The sequence below is a fragment of the Lathamus discolor genome, chromosome 3, assembly GCF_037157495.1.
Source record: "Lathamus discolor isolate bLatDis1 chromosome 3, bLatDis1.hap1, whole genome shotgun sequence".
NCBI lineage: Eukaryota > Metazoa > Chordata > Aves > Psittaciformes > Psittacidae > Lathamus > Lathamus discolor.
This window is the reverse complement of record NC_088886.1, coordinates 120,626,403-120,643,527: the sequence shown is the minus strand read 5'-3', so window position 1 is coordinate 120,643,527 and position 17,125 is coordinate 120,626,403. Positions and strand designations below refer to the sequence as shown.

Sequence of the window (17,125 nt, the reverse complement as noted above, 5' to 3'; positions counted from 1 at the left end):
ATCTACAGGAGCTGTAGTAAAACTTTATTATTTGATAGAGCCTGCTAAGAGCTTTAATTTGCATTTCAGTTAATGATTTTGATACGCTTGAATAGACTGCTGTAAAGTAAGGCTGCTCTCTGGATGCTTGAGACAGTCTCTGAACTTAAAGCATACACTTACCTTTTAGACTGTGACACCTTTCTTTAAATGCAGTTCCACAAGCACACTCGTAAAATATCTTTTGAGAGTGAAATCAGTGACACACACCTAATCCAAGCATGACAAAGCAATCTTTTTCTCACAGTATATCAAAACAAATTGAGTATTGCTCGCAGTCATTGCTGCTCTGAATAAAAGAAAATCTTTGAAGGCAAATTAAAATGTGACCAGTATTTTTTTTAAGGGTTCTTCCCTTTTTCATCTTTATTTCCTTGAAAAGCTACTTATTGAAGAGTGACCCTAGTGTGTAGTGTTTGATGGGGGAGAAATGTATGACATGCAAAAGCAATTTACTATGTGGCCAAATAACACACTGTACTCTTTATTCTCTGGAGACACTGTGGCACAGGTATATCCAGCCATATAGGACGTAGTAAATCTTTACTGAAATTTCTTTAGAAAAATAAAATTACTTGCAGGAGAAAAAGTGCATTACTTCTTTTAGGTCCCAGTTTGTGTAGCTGCTGGTACTTAGGCGGAACAGGAGCTGGAGTATCATGCTTTGCTGGTACATCCACCTCCTTAGAGCCAGCTTTGTTAAATTAGGCATGTAAGTAGAACACATGTACAAGGTGATACACAAATCTCACCCATTTCGGTGATGGATGATATACTCTTAGGCTGGTCTTTTTATCTAAAAAAAATGAACAGAAGAAGCCTGTTTATTTACAGTGTCTGCACAACCATGGCTGTAGCTTCTGCCAACTTAGCCAACTTAGTCCCTGGAGCTCCAAGCAGCCATTGTGCCTCTTTACCCAGCAGTTCAGGCAGTGTAGGTGGCTGCTTCCCATCCAGCAGCTCATTCCTGTAATCAGCTGCTCCCAATACATGGTGTCTCAGTGACTGTGGTGTACTGTAGCTTGTGAGGTGCTCCTCACAAGGGTGTGTTAATATATATTTTTGGGGCCCAGCCCTTCATTGTTTTGCATCGGTCTTCCCGTAGGAAGGGTTTGGGAATTCTCATGTAAAAACAGCTATTTAGAAGGAGAATCTTAGTCTGATTGAAAGATGAGGAACTCCTGGGTACAATAATAAATTACTTGAAGAGCTTCTTTCACTGTGGAAGCATAGCATGGATGTCGGTCTCTTATAGAGATGAGCACAGAAGGTTATTAGCATTTTCTGCTCACATTCATCTTCCAAAGATCTTTGATTTCTGCACTGTCTGTGGATTGCAGATGAGGCCTTAATTTCAGTATAGCTGCAGGGTTCCCAGAGCCTTGTTGCAGGATATAGCAGTGCTTTTCTGCTGAGCAGAGGTCTCCAGTGAGTTCTTCTAGGAGCAGGTTCAGTGTTTGTTAGGAAATAAAATTTAAATTTCTAGTCCGCTGCTTGCAAGCAGAGATGACTGGTGTAGTCCAGACTGGTAACTTCTATTTGAAGAAATAAATGACTGCACATCTAAGCATGCCAAACCATGATTCTTTAGAATATCTGATTTTTTTTTTAGATATTCAGGATATGGTATCATCTATCTTAGTTAACATGACTTCTATTTTTCATGTTTTCCTTAGTCTGTCTTGAAGCCAGGGAAAACAAGGTGAGAATGTAAGTTCTGAACTCTAATGGTTGAACTGCCAAAATGAGGAATGCTTGTGTGCTTGAGTTTTCTCTTTCCTCTTGTTTTCTCAATTAAAGTTGGAAGCTTTAATAAGAGTAATTACGGAAATAAAGTACCAATGGAGGCAGAAAATTATCCACAGTTCCAACTTTTTTTTTAATCAAGGTTGACAACTACACAACAGTTAACGCTCCCATCTCGCCAAGTTATTAGGTTTGGCACAAATCCACGGGTAAATCTCCATGCTCTCAGTGCAGGAGCCTGAGCATGGTAATGCCTTTTCTGGCTTTTAACAGGAGCCAGCAACCAGCAGGTTAAGCCATAGCCCCCACACTAAGCTCAGACTCCATGTGATTAAAACCCAGGATTTTAAATCCTGCCTATGCCACTGCTCTTCTAAATGCAGACATGCACAGAGTCAATGTGGGAAGCAGATTTTGTTAAGAGCTTTCTAAAGCTGCTGTAGTGAAATGAAAGCTCTGCTTGCTTCTTGTCACCTCTGGGTGAGCAGGAAGCCAGGCTGCTTTTAGGGGAAGCCTGTCATTCTGTAACAACTCCCTGCCGTCACAGATGCTTGGGTGGGCAGAGCACTGAACTAGTTATATTGAGAATTTCTCACAGTAAAATTACAGAGGCTCAGATTCACCTCCTAAAGAAGCTAGATTAATCTTTGTGGAGGTGGAGATTTAGATCAGTAGCCCTTCTACCAGTTCTGAAGGTAGCTGGAGACAGCCCTGCTGCACCTTCAGCATTTCTGTTAACACCAGTGCAAGCATAGAGCTACATCAAAGTGCACAGCAGCCTTCTGGCTTTATGGTGTTTTCTCAAGTCCAGATGTCAAGCCATGGTAAAACCTGCCTTCAAAATCTGTGTCCCTTCTTGGAAGGGTTCCTCCAGTCAGCTGGCATGTATAGTTGCAACAAGTATCTGCTGCTGCATGCACAGAATGTGATGGGCCTTAACTACAGTGTAGTAGGGTTGGTATGAAGTTTGCATGAAAGTCTTACCAGGCAGATGGGGTATGCACACTAAAATTAAGCCAAAGCATGACTATTGGAAACTTCAGGAGTGGCCACGTGCAGGAGATTTGTGTGCTTTTCAAGAACCAGTTTAAGATTACTTCTTCATTTTCTCCTTCCCTGTCATCTGTTTGGATTTTTAGGTTTTGGGGGACATGTCTATCTTGCATGAAAAAATCAAGTCACTTGAAAAATTCATTAATGGTTCTGAAGAAGGTCTGCAGCTTTTAGTAACTTCTAAACTGCTACATACGTGTCTTCCGGTTTAATTAAGCCTCCAACCAGTAGTGTGAACTGTAGCTGTTTCCCTAATATACAGGGAAATTGGGATTTACAAGGGAAGAAGTTACTTAAAATTGAAATTTAAAAGTCTGATCCACTATCTAACATTTGTAATCCTGTTATTAAAATTTCCGTGGAAATTGAAAGAAACATCCTCTGCAAGGACCTAAGATGCACAGGTGGCTGTGGCTACACACACACAGCAGTGTGAAGTACAGCAGTGCCTACTCTTGCCATGCTTGTGTTAGTGAGACCAGTGAGAGTGGTTCTCTACAGGAACTGGAGGAACATGTGCTTTGAGAGCATTTGTTTAAACCACTTGTTCAGAAAGGAACTGGAAATTGCACGGATCCAAGTTGCTCATGTATCTATCTGACTCAAAACTCAATATGACATCACTAAGTAAATTTAAGTAATTTTAGGCTACACTGTAGTAATCCCTGCTTTAAAGTTAAGCAAGTAAAGGCTGCATGATTTTTTTGTTTTTCAGAATACAAAAGCTACTTGCTCTACCTCTCTGGCATGGCTGTTAAATGCATCAGTCCCTAGCTGATGGAAATTCACCTGGCTGCTGCTGCCTGTGAGAGACTGCCAGGATACCAAGACTGGTAGGAGCCTTGCGATCAGCCCTCTCATCTATGCGATGCCCGTTAGGTTGGTAACTGTCAGAGATGAGGCTGAGTGTGATACGCTACAGTGAGCTCAAGATGCCAGTGGTGTATGTTGATGGAGCTGAAATTCATGACTTCTACTTATTCTCCGCAGTTCTGCATTGTCTGCCTGAGGGTATGCTTTGGATCAAAGGGTTATTTAAGCAGCAGCAAACACAAAACTGGCAGAAGACGGCAGTGCAAAAGGTTAAACCTCAACTTCAAAACTAGTTGTGATATTGCAGAGCCCCATCAGTAGCGCTACTATGTTTTGTCCTTACTGTAGCTAAACCAGCTTTAGCAGGAGATGGGAGGTGGTCTGGGACTCCATGTCTGTAAAAAGCTGCCACAACAGAAATACTCAGCAGCCCTTCTCAGGTAAGGGGAGGAAACAAAACCCACTAGAGAAACAGAGACGGCAGTATACATGGAAATCTTTTAATTTATTTATATAGATATTGCTGGGACATGAGTGTGAGATCATGGAAAAACAATTTATGGCTTGATTTTGAGTCACTGGAGTTTCTGGAGTCAGAGCTGATGGCATCAAGACCTTTCTTACAGCAGGAGGAAGGTGATGCAAGCTGACAAATTGTGTGCTTCTCAGTAGGGTGGTGGGCACAGCATTTACGGTGCAAGGACCCCAGACAGTGCAGTACAGGTGATACTCCTGCCAAGCAGCCACATGGTGCTGCCAGCAAACCTGATGATTAAACATGTTTGGTGTTTGTAATACAGGTGCAGGCTTAGTTTTATGGTAGCATGAAATAATAACAGACAGTCCCGCTTCACTCAGTGGTACCGGGTGTCTGTCTGGAGCTCACCTGGGTTGAAGAAAACAGGGAGAGTCTGAGCCCTGCAGAGCGAGAGAGTACACTGCAGGTGAACACTCCATGCTAGGTTCTCCTGTGCAAGCGGTGAGAGCACACTTCCAGTAGCTCCAAATAATTTTACACTTCGCTCTAAAGTTTCATGTAACCCCAGGGAACATACATAGTTGTCCTGTATTTCACTGAGGAAAACACACAGCTAGAGAGCACACAGCCCTTCAATCATACTAGGGTGTGTTTCTGAGCTGCTTGTTCGTCCATTTTAATTTCACACCAATTCAGCAACTGATTGAATACAGCATATTTATTCCCTTCCAAATAAATCTCAGAAATGAAGCCGGCATCCTGCCCATATCACAAACATTTCAGTACTGCTCAATTAGCAGTTCCCACTGGTGCCTCTGCTAATGAAGAGAGTGCTACAGAATGGCACCTGTAGCTGGTTAGATGAGATCAGTCCAGTTAGATTTGACAGTCATGGTATTAGACACAGACAGTGGTTCACTCGCAGACCATAATATGTTGATTCAAAGAGCAGACAGGAGGTATTCACTGCTTCAATCTTATTTGCCAGTCCCTGGAGCAGGATATATGTATGTATTTCCAGGAGGGAACAGTGAATTGTCAGTAGATTTATATCCAAGTATCTTCCATCTTCTTTTTGATTGTTCCTAAATGCCCTCAGCTAGCTCTTGTGCATGAAAACTGTAGCCATCATGTGCACGTTTCCCTCAAGAAATCTCTGTATTGTGCAATACAAGAATAATTTTCTACTCTGTGTCCCCTTTTATCTCTGCTTTACAAAAAGGTTCTTGAAGGCACTGTTGTAATTTTTGTTAAATGCCGTATAAATGAGAGGATTAAAGAAAGAATTGGAATAGCCAAGCCAAAGAAAGATGCTTTTCCAGATGGCTGGGATGTTGCAGGAACAGAGGGGACTTATTAATTCTGTAATGAAGAAAGGGATCCAGCACAACACAAAAACTCCAATTAAGATGCCAACCATCAGAGCTGCCTTTTTCTCTTTCTGTTCTCTCCATGTTTCTCCATCTGTCTGGAAAGTGATGGCTGCATGACGAGCTGTAAACACCATCTGTGGTTCATGTGAAGCTTCCTTCACCTCAAAACAAAAGCAAACACAGATTCTTACCAAGACAGTTTGTTTGAGAGAAGTATTACTTTTAAAAGACAGCGCGACATCTGTGCATCTGTGCATCTACCACTAAACTCCCTTCCTTCCATGCTCAAAGAAAGAAAACGTCCCAGAGTGCCAAAATTACCAGACTTCTCATTACATTGGAAAACCTTCTGAACGCGACTGACAAAGTTAAGTAACCAATGCCATGTGTGTTGTGGTCATTCTTTTTCAGTTTACTTTACTGGATGTCTTGATAACTAGTGGGAAATCAGGGTGGTAAGGAAGGCAACAAAGGCAAGTGCCTTCTGCCCATCTCTAACCTGGACGCTCTGACGCTGCTACATGACCTTTAGGATTTCACCTAAATCATAAATTAATTTCATTTCATTGCAGGCCCTTTGGTTCACTTCCCTATGGTATTAGGGAGGGACCTGCCACAAATACCTGCTCTTAAAGGTATTTAGCCTAACTGCCTGGACTCACACCTCAGAATCCCTCCTCTGGTGGGTGCAGGAGCTTGGCACTACCACTTGTTCTGCAGAAGGGACAAAGCATACCCCAACAAACCAGGCTAAATCTGCAGGATATTTTTTCCATCAGAAATTTTTAAATGAAAGAACAAGATTTCAGTTAAAGGAAAGTTTTAAGAAATGTCATAGAATCATAGAATAGTTAGGGTTGGAAAGGACCTCAAGATCATCTAGTTCCAACCCCCCTGCCATGGACAGGGACACCTCACACTAAACCATCCCACACAAGGCCTCATCCAACCTGGCCTTGAACACCGCCAGGGATGGAGCACTCACAACCTCCCTGGGCAACCGATTCCAGTGTCTCACCACCCTAACAGGAAAGAATTTCCTCCTTATATCCAATCTAAACTTCCCCTGTTTAAGTTTCAACCCATAAATGTGTCTGATCTTTGGAAAATACCAATAGTCCATTACACCTCTCAAGAAAAAATACCGTAAATGCCTGAAATAAAACTGAATACTTTCAGTAATTCGGTGGAAAGTAAACCCATCAAGAAGAGTCCCTTATGGAAAACAGAACTTGTGTGTCTTCTGCTATTTCTTGAGGGAGTCTATCTCATCACAGGCACTTCTCCCTTGGGGAGAGGGACAGATCGCAGCTGCTGCTGCCTGGTCAGTGCCAACACAGTATATGACAATGGAAGCATAAGGATGCACCTGCAATGATGCACCCTTAGGCACTGTGCCACCATTTTGAATTAGCTCCTAAAATACTCTGGTAGTAATCAACAAAAAGCTTTGCTGGAAAAGCAGCATTTTCTGGTCCCTCTTTTCCCTGTTGTGTCACCTGTCCTTTATTTCACTCAGATCTAGTCTGTATTCTGACAAAAAACATATTCTATTGCCAGAAAAACATGGTTTCAGCCACCTTCAGTTCAAACTCTGGCTTGAGCAGAAGCTACACAAGCGAGGAGAAAACTTCAGCTACTCCAGGCTGCCGACGGTGCTTCTTGTCTTCTCTCTCACTGAGGGCAATTAATTCATCTGTGCAGTGAGTACAGCCCAGTACTCCAGGTGGCAGTGAGGCTGGGGAAAACAGGTTCTGGGCACAAGTTATTCCGTGCTCAGAGTCTAACCAGAAAAAGATACTTCCTCGTGATTTTAATTTGAAGATTAAAGTATCTGCGAGTTTAAAGTTCTGCTGCTTGCTTCAGTTATGAAGACAGTGCAATAAAATGAACAGTTTAAGGATACAACCTTAGGCTCTAAAATTTGCCTGAGTGATAATACACAGACACTGCAAGACTTTGTCATCACTCCAAAGACAGCTTGTTGTTAAATCAGCTACATATTCCACATGCACGTGCCGCCATTGTGCAAGCTTTATAATAGATGGAGGGCTTCTATTTGATATGAGCATAGCAACTGAGAGAAGGAAGCACTGGCAAAGGCTGGACAATCACTCTTCAAGATGGATATCCCTGTCTTCACCCTCAGACATGAGACATGGCTGCAGAATGTATGAGCAGCAGATTATGGGTGCGGGCAAATAATGGAGGAAAATGAAAATCACATCTGTCCTGACAATTAAAATGGGACACCCCTCATGTAGCAAGGATCACACCATTTGTCTCCAGAAAGACTTGCTCTGCACATCCTTAATCACACTCTGCAAAAGGGATGAATGTATAACACGAGGACAAATTTGTGGCAAGCAACCCTGAAAGATTACGTCTTAGCCCTGAGGAATAGCTACATAAGTATGCCTCTTGGGAAGAGCCATACAAAGAACTTTGTCACTAGCACTGGGCATGGTTTGGCACTATATTTAACTTTCAACTCTTACTCAGAAGATAGAGCTTGCAGTGTGCCGTATCAAATTGGAGCCTTTTTGATACGTAAGGTACGTAGGCTTGTAACTGAACTGCAGAATTTACTAGTAGCAACTCTTCTATCACCTATCACAGGAAAAAGTCATTTAATTTATTTTTATAGAAGATACGACCCTCCTTAGGTGTTTTCCCTAATAGAACATGTATTTACAGCCTGGCCAACCTCCTGCTGAAATCAGAGGAATTTTCACAAACCACTGGTTGTTAGATCGGGCCTCTGAATACTAAACAGCAAGTGAAAATAGATCCTGGTATTTTTGTGAATTACAAGACAGTAGTCGGCTTCCTATCTGCAGAATTTCTACTTTCTCTGTTGTCATAGGTTTATTTTTTTTTTCCCCAATTATTTTTTCACTAGTTCTACCTGGGAATTCTGAATAATGTTGTAGTAACAGTAATAATAAAGTGCAAATAGCAGGCTGGTGCTTTAGGAAAAATACTGGGATCTCTCATTGAATCTTCCATTAAATAAACTGTGTAAATATCCCTGGCAGACTGGAGATATTTTGCTTTAATTTTCCATCAGAAATCCTTTGAAAAGGACACATAGCATGTTCTTGAAAAGGCAGCTAGTGTCCCTACTCAGCAAGGTCCTTCAGCATGTGCCTTGAACAATCATATAAACTGTGGAAACTGCAAGAAAGCTCAGCTTTCCATGATCATCAGTATCTAATGCTCACCCCCTACGTTCTTTTAAACGGACAGCCGCAGATGCTGTGAACAACCCTCGCTCAGTTGGCTCTCCATCAGGCTCACCCACCATGACACCTGCCTCTCGGGCATTCCCAGCATGGGGTACTGTTCCAAGTGCCAGCCCTGGCGTGTGCCCTGCCACTTGGCAGACCTGTGATCCACTGGCCAGCTGCTCCTGGCTTGCACTACCACAAAAAGGATCAAACTTCACAGAGGGTTTCTAGTGGGGCCCTGTGCTCAGCACGCCTGCATGCAATGCCCCTGTTAACGTGCCAGCTTTGCAGTTCTGTGCTCCTCCCTGCCTCAACTCAGCTACTCAGCTACTACAGGACTGCCAGCCTCGCATCCCTGCTGCAGAGACAGATTCCTCAAGGAACAAGTTCACTAGATTTTTTAAGTTAAACACAGATTTACTCTGAAGTGCTGTTCATATCAGAAAATATGCATCGATATGCATCAGTTTAGAAGGGCTATAAAGCTGGTGTCTGGGGAGTAAGTCTTATGAGAAACACTGAGGGCACTTGGGTTGTTCAGTCTGGAGAAGAGAAGGCTCAGGGAGACCTTATCTCTCTCTACAGCTATCTGAATGGGGGATAGAGAGAGGAGGTGCTGGTCTCTTTTCGCAAGTAATACGCGATAGGACAAGAGGTAATGGTCTTAAGCTGCGTCAGGGGAGGTTTAGACTGGATATTAGAAACAATTTCTTCACTGAGAGGATGATCAGGCATTGCAACAGGCTGCCCAGTGAAGTGACAGAATCACCATTCCTGAAAGTGTTCAAAAACCATGTAGATGAGACCCTCTGTGACATGGTCTTGGCAGTCCTGCCAAGGTTGGATTTGATGATCTTAAAGGTCTTTTCCAACATAGTTGATTCTATGAATGCAGACTGCAAAACTGGGCAAATCCAAACTTTCGTTATAATTTCAGTTTTTTTAATTTTCTTTATTGCCCACTCTATGATTTCCTGCAGACTTGACTCATGTTCTTGGCCTGGCTGGTGCAAGATTATTCTTTAAACAACTATCAGGCCCCAGGACCACATTGTCAAGACTGTTTGTCATAAACCAGCCCACAAAAAGTACACTGAAAGTAAATTAACCTACTGTAGACAAACACTGCTGAGGTACACAGCACTGGCACGGGAACCATGCTCAGGGATTCCCCCCCCTCATGCAAGCATGCGCTAATCCACTGCAGTTTGGCATTGTCTGAACATAAGCAAAAGCCAAAAAGACTACATAGCTGTTAGTCACAATATCTGACTGTTACTGCTGTGCCACATGGAACAAAGGACAAGCCCAGCCCTTTACCCTCATTTTGGGCCTACTGATGAGCCCTAGTGAGCAGGCTGCGACAAGGGAAAAGGCAGTTGCAGACTGCAAATTAAAACAATCTGTTAAGATGCCTTAGTATACACTGGGCACATCTCTCTTATACGAGCATCTCTGCACAGTGTTGCACACTGTTCTCACTCAGTCACTAGCAACACGCTATGCCTTGGGCACAGATTTCCTTGCATCTGCCCAGGCTCTATTCCTGGAGTACTACAAGTCAGGAGCAGTGGGGAAAAAAGCTGGTATGAAAAGACTGCTATTCTGAGGCCAGAATTAGGTTCTAAATTCATTATATCAGCTATTTCACAGAACCACAGAATGGTTGAAGTTGGAAAGGACCACCAGAGGTCATCTAGTCCAACCTCCCTGCTCAAGCCAAGTCACCTAGAGCATACTGTTCAGGATCGTGTCCAGACAGCTCTTGTGTATCTCCAGGGAAGGAGACTCCACAACCTTTCTGGGCAACCTATTCCAACACTCAATCACCCTCACAGTTCAAGTGGAACCTCACATTTCATTTTATACTCACTGCCTCTTGTCCTGTTGTCTGGCACCACCAAGAAGAGTCTGGCCTCATCCTCTTGACACCTTCCCTTAGGATACTTACACACACTGTAAGTGTGTAAGTATGTGTACACCCTGAGCCTTCTCTTCTCTGGGCTGAACAGGCCCAGCTCCCTCAGCCTTTCCTCATATGAGAGATGCTCCAAGCCCTTAATCATTCTAGTAGCCCTTTGCAGTCCTTGCTCCAGGAGCAACAGGCTCTGAGAAGTGCAGAGATGCCCACTTTCCAGTCAGAGTATCATAAAGAGTTAAATGAAGGGAAAGAGCTCTCAAGTACAAATTATCCTACAGACAGAAAGGAATTTTGGTTTAGTTTCAGAATACATTCTTCTGTAGGTTGATCAGCAATTATTGTTCAATGCCACTTCTGCCCTTTGTCTCCTCCCAGTAAATCACTGCTACTGAACATACTAATGTATGTTCCTAGAGCCGTCTGTTCCCAATTCCTGTGTTCCTAACAAAGTTATAAAAAATATGCCATCACGGAGTTCTGATGAAATCCCTTGATTTAAAGTGTTCCTTATAGCTTTAATGATTGTTGTTAATGATCCTTCACATCAGGTACTGTGCATGTGTTTGTACTGTACCTCCAGAGTTTCCAATAACAGAACAACAGTAAAGGTGATAAACATCAATCAAATCTGACTACAAGTTCAGAGTTTTGCCGATTACCATGTGATTCAGCAGAGATGGTTCCTGCCTCAGTGTAGCTTTGGCAAACTTCAGACAACAGCACAAGAAAATGAAATGCACAGCAAAGGATCAAAACATAGGAATGCCTACACTTTCTTGGATGCTCCAGCAATATGACAAACAGTACATTTGATAGGGAAGAGAACACCTGCTTTCTGTCACAGGATTTTCTATTGCTGTAAGGAGGAATAACTGCATTTTTCCAAGGAAACTGCTAGCCATTTTGCTTCCTGCCTCACTTTTCTCCTATCTGGTATCAAGGAAGCTGGAGAGGGACTATTCATGAGAGACTGTAGTGACAGGACAAGGGGCAATGGGTTCAAACTTAAACAGGGGAGATTAAGTTAGATATAAGGAGGGTGGTGAGGGTGGTGAGGGTGGTGAGGCACTGGAACAGGCTGCCCAAGAAGCTGTGAATGCTCCATCTCTGGAAGTGTTCAGGGCCAGGTTGGACAGAACCTTGAGCAACCTGATCTAGTGGAAGGTGATCCTGCCTATGGCCCATGGAACTCGATGATCCTTAAGGTCCTTTTCAACCCAAACCATTCTATGATTCTATCTGCTCCCAGTTTTCTGGGCAGTTGCACTTTGTTTCCTGACCCATCTCCTCTATTTATACAGTCATAGGCAGAAATAAGAAAAGGAAGGCCTGCAACTCCTTCAAAGGAGAATCTGTTTTCTCTCCCATACGGTCCATATGGGTTGCAGAGGCCATCAGGCCAAGGTGTATAACAACACTACAATGTTGGAGCTCTGAGGCCTGATACTACCTAAAATGGGAAGGATTCTCACAAAACTGGTAAAGGTTTGGCTCAGTCTTAATTACTCATACACTATGCAAGTTACTTACAGGGGAGAAAGAAAAAAAACCAAGCAAACATTCAAAACCCACAGCCATCAACAGAACTTGATTTTTAACTCTTCAAATGACTTTGAAATTGTTACATGTAAATAATCCTGATGTTCAGATTCTGCCGTCCTTGGTTTTGTCAGGCAAAACCTGTTACAAGTGACTTCATTGATTTAAAAGGGCACTATCCAGCAGGATCTACTGTTTTTCAAGCAGTCTCATTTATTTCAATGGGACTGCTTATGGCGAGAATCATTACCTGCTGTCAACAAGGTGTGACAGAGTATAGCTATCTATCAGTGATGGTATGTCACTAGTTTTTTTTACGAGGCTCACTCATGTCAGTATTGACTGCAAATTCACTTTTTAAGGAGTTCCATAATTACAAAAAACAGTCTTATTTAGGGTCCCAATTCTGCCTTTTTTTTTTTGTTTGTTTCAAGAGAAAGTAAGAAACAAGCTCTCATTCAAACTAGAAGTACCTCAGATGTCTCATGTCCATGTCTCTCACCTGATTATAACACTTCAAAAAGTGTTTTTCAAAAGCACAAGTAAAATTTTCACCAAAAATTACTCAAAATAGTTATTTTGTAACTATCCTATTCTGTAGCTCTGTAACAGCATAGAAACACAACTTACATATGCCAGCTCTCAGCTCAGAGACAGCTGCCCTTCCCGTATGTGTGTGTGTGTTTGCATATATATATATATATATATATACACACGTATATACACAGTGGCAACCTGCAAAGCACTTTGGTGCCTGGCTCTGTTGGCTGGAAGGCACTGTACAAAACATGAAGGTACCATCATGATTGTTCCACTTGGTGCATCGGTTTCTTCACGGCATTTCTACGGGCATGACCTCATCTTTTCCTCTTTAAAGTAAATTGCTAGAACCAACCAGCTATACTGCCAGGTATACTTCCTGCCATAAACTGCAGCTCTGGCACACAGTTCCAATCCAGCGCTGACAGCTAATTCCCGACTGCAATGCAGATGGTCTCTCCTAGCAGGGATTACCACTGTTCCTCCTCACCTCCAGCCTGGAAAGCACTGCCAGCCTTTGGCATCGACTGCTGAAAGCCCCTCTGATGTTACTCAGATCAACAGAGGCAGAGCGCACATCGCACCCAAAGTAACAGTGACAGAAGAAAACTGTTCCAAGGGCAAGCATGACAGGGGAGGATTCTCAGAGAAGAAATTCAGCAAAGAAAGCAGAGGTAGGAGAAATATTAAGGGAGAAAAAAATGGAAAATTAGAGTGAGTTGATGGGCAAAACAACTGGAACAGAATGTACCCCATAAGACATGACAGAGCTGATGCCGACAGCCTAATAACCCCTGCATGTGAAGCAAAGCTGCACCACCTCACCAGGTTTGCCACATATCCTGGCAATGTTATCTTTGTGTTTTAATGTAAAAAAAAAAAAAATCCTGTTCCTAGAAGCTTAAATGAGATCAGGATAAAACCTGGTGAGTAATTCTCTGTCTTTTAAGGAAAGAAAACTGAAAGAGGCAAGAATGCCAGCTCCCTTGATTCATGGGTTCATTTAACGCACATATGTACGTTAAGGCATCAGCCTTTCCTTTAGGTGAGGAGTAAAGGTTTGCATCTGAATCACAAAGGTCTTTTTATTTAAGCCAGCAAATGAAGCTGCTGGGACAATGGGGAAGGTTGCCACTAGACACTGATTGCAGATTAAAGAATCACTGTTATAAAAGAAGTTAGTATGTCTATCACTGCCAGTACAAGAAAGGTGAACTACTGGCTTGAGCATTTGCTGGTGTTGGAATAACAGCTACAATGTCAATCCCTCCAAAATGGGGATTCAGCTCACACTGACAAGAACACTTTTGTCAGGACAGCCTAAACTAGCTCCTAGACACTACACCAGCAAAAAAGCACTCACCTGCCAGCCTAGCTGTGCCCACGCAAGGGATTTGCAGACAGAACTATGACAATTAGGAGTCAGACTCTTGACAAACTGACATACCAACAACGTGTCTCTGTATAGGCTAAAACATCAGCAGCAATGCCTCAGCTCATTTAGCTTCCCAGAATCTTATATTCCAAGCAACTAGTCCTGTATGAGTATATGGGTATGTAAAACACCAAACATGCAAAAAACCACTACAAATATTCATCTAGCTCTTGTGCTTGGGAAGATTATACATTAAGTCCAAGCAATACATTAGTCATACTTAAAATAACCTGGAAATTTGGTGCAAACCAGGGGATGAAGGTCATAGGAAGAACAAAAAGGAATACCACCAGAGGAGACACCCTCATCTTTTCTGACACATTTTGTGCTTTTACATGAAGACAGCTTCATAAATCAGTTTACATTAAAAACATCCTCAAGACATTACAATTCAAATCTACAAGTCTGACCACAAGACATTACAATTCAAATCTACAAGTCTGACCACATATAATTGCCTGTGCTGTCACCTTTTGCTAGAATCAGGGGACACAATCCACAGACTTTTTATCTGTGATCATAATAACATGATTCTTACCATGAGTCCAAACCAAAGTTAGAAGGATTCAGCAGAGTGAGACTCTGCAGGGTTAAGCCCAGCTGAACAGAAGGATTCCATGTTTCTTTAGGTATCTCTAACATCCACACAGCTCATGTTTTGTTCAGGAACTGGACTTAGCAAGTACAAGCAATCACAAAAAACATACTGTAAAGAAACATTTCCACAGGTAGGAGTAAGAGCACGTGACAGAAAGACCAGTTTACAGAGAGTAAAGCACCAAGCACCTTGACAACATGACATGGGTCACAGCGTCATCACGCAAAGAACTTGACTTAATGGGACACAAGGGGTCAACTCCAAGCCCTTTCCTGTCCGCTAGCTGTATCCCCAAAATGAATGAAACCTCCTACATGACAAGGGCTTTGTGGGATTATAGGCAATGTTTGGGATAAGTAGGAGGACATGGTTTTTAAGACAGCTGGTAGTTTTAAAATAGAAACAATTGCTCATTGCTTCAGCACTATGCAGGGAGCAGTATGTCCCCAGTATTCAAGGTAATTTAGCCCAAGTACATAAATAAAGTGTCTTACTTGTTGGTTAAAATCTATTCAGACGCTGATAGATACTACACAAATGCATATACATTTTTCTTATAGCCATGCTGGTTGAAAAAATGTGTATGCATTTACTCTGTACACAACCTAGGAACCTGATTATCAATCTACCCCACTAACACTGTAAAATGTAAAGAGGAAAAACCCCAAGGAATAGCAAATTCAGCCTAAAGACATGACTTTTAAATGGCTCTCCAGACAGGTGAACACACCTGACACTTACTCCTATGGCACACGTAAGAAAAAAATGAGAATAAAACTCTTCTCTGACAGTGGTGCTTTTTCACTAGCTAATAACTGCTCATTTCGAGTCTGTAACAGAGGTAAATTCACACGAGACCCCCACGACGTGTCTCAGTCACTGTGCTGAAACCACCAATGCAGGGGTGCCAGCTAGGAGCAGATGAGAAGCAGAAGCCCAGGTGCCTGGGTGAAGCACTGGGGACTCTCTTGCCCATTCCCCACACTTACCTGGGCAGCCTCGGGCAAGGGCACCACAGCGTTCTTTCTGCGGCCCCACACACGGAATTTGGCCGCCTTGTAGATCTTCCAGTAGACAAAGAGCACAACGCAGAGGGGCAGGTAAAAAGCCCCGCCAGTGGAGACGATGGTGTAGGAGGGCTCCTGGCTGACCTGGCAGCGCTCCTGCTCAGGGCTGTATGTCTCCCCCCAGCCAAAAAGGGGGACGAGAGCGATGGCAGCGGACAGCGCCCAGGTGAGAGCGATCATAACGTTGGAGATGCGGCGGCGGGTGAGCAGTGTGTACTCCAGGTGGCGGGTGATGGACCAGTAGCGGTCCAAGGCGATGGTGGTCACGTTCCAGATGCTGGCCGTGCAGCACAGCACGTCGAAGCAGACCCACACGAGGCACAGTGCCCGTCCCAGCCGCCACCGCCGCCCGGCTGACAGCTCCTTCACCAAGCTCAGCGGCATCACCAGGGCTGCCACCAGCACATCCGACACTGCTGTGGAGGCCACAAGATTGTGGGGCACCCGGTGGAAAGCTTTCACTCGCAGGATGGTTGCCAGCACCAGCAGGTTCCAGAGAAAGGTGGCCACGGTCAGCAGCACCAGCAGGGTCAGAATGAGGATGGTGAAGATGGAGAAGGGCTCCCGGCCCCTCCACGTGCTGCTGCTCACCAGCGCGGAGTCAGCCGAGGAGGCGTTGGTGTCCACGACAGCTGATGAGGAGTTGGCACCCATGCTGGCCTGACACTGACACTGTGCGGTGCAGGGGCTTAAGGGTCTCCGCCGTGCCAGGGACGGGGCTCGGCCCCTCTTACACCTGGATACGAACGCTCTTCCCCTACCCAGGCCGCTTGCCGCCCCAGCGCCGTCCCTAGCACCGCTGCCTGAGACCGGGAGCTCACACCGCGCCTCCCCTCAGCAGCCGCCCGCCATGTGCCGCCTCCTCAACGCAGCCTGCCCCCCCCCGCAGTGGCGCCGCCGGTCACCCGCGTCCGCCCGCACCCGACGCCCCTCACGCCAACGCCGGGCGGCTCTGGTGCCGGCGAGGAGGGTCGCTGGGGCCGCGGCGAGGGGCACGCACGGGGAGGGCGGCACAGCCGCTCCCGCCCCGCCCCGGCGGCCGCCTGGGGAGGTGTCGGAGCCCTGTGCGGCGGGCGGCCCGCTCGGCTGAGGCTGGAGCCGGCGGCTGGGCCAGGTTCTGCCCACGGGCCCCATGAAGTGAGGGGACACCCCCTCCTCCTCAGCGCTGCTTCCCGCCGTGTTCTTCTCAGCGCTCCCACCGGAGCGTCTCCTCGCCTCGAGCAAGCGGCGCCTTCCCTGCAAGGTTGGTGTCGGTTTTAGCGCTGAGCGCGAGTTATTTCTAGGCTGCAGCAT

General features: G+C 44.6%; 1 protein-coding gene across 1 annotated transcript; it reads right to left on the bottom strand.

Annotated features, from left to right (window-relative positions):
* Nucleotides 1–5,282: 5,282 nt before the first annotated feature.
* LOC136010052 (5-hydroxytryptamine receptor 5A-like) lies at nt 5,283–17,125 on the bottom strand. The gene is made up of 3 exons (XM_065670658.1): nt 16,738–17,125; nt 15,755–16,635; nt 5,283–5,663 (listed from the first exon to the last, which is right to left on the bottom strand). Exons 1-3 carry the CDS (start codon nt 17,123–17,125, stop codon nt 5,331–5,333), a joined length of 1,602 nt encoding a protein of 533 aa, XP_065526730.1. The 3' UTR covers nt 5,283–5,330.

Coding starts and splice junctions, on each gene's coding strand:
- LOC136010052 (XM_065670658.1), bottom strand. CDS start 17,125: ATGCTGCAGCCTAGAAATAACTCGCGCTCAGCGCTAAAACCGACACCA. Junction 16,636..16,737: donor TCGGGTGCGGGCGGACGCGG/GTGACCGGCGGC, acceptor TCCCGGTCTCAG/GCAGCGGTGCTAGGGACGGC. Junction 5,664..15,754: donor CCTTGCCCGAGGCTGCCCAG/GTAAGTGTGGGG, acceptor TTTTGTTTTGAG/GTGAAGGAAGCTTCACATGA.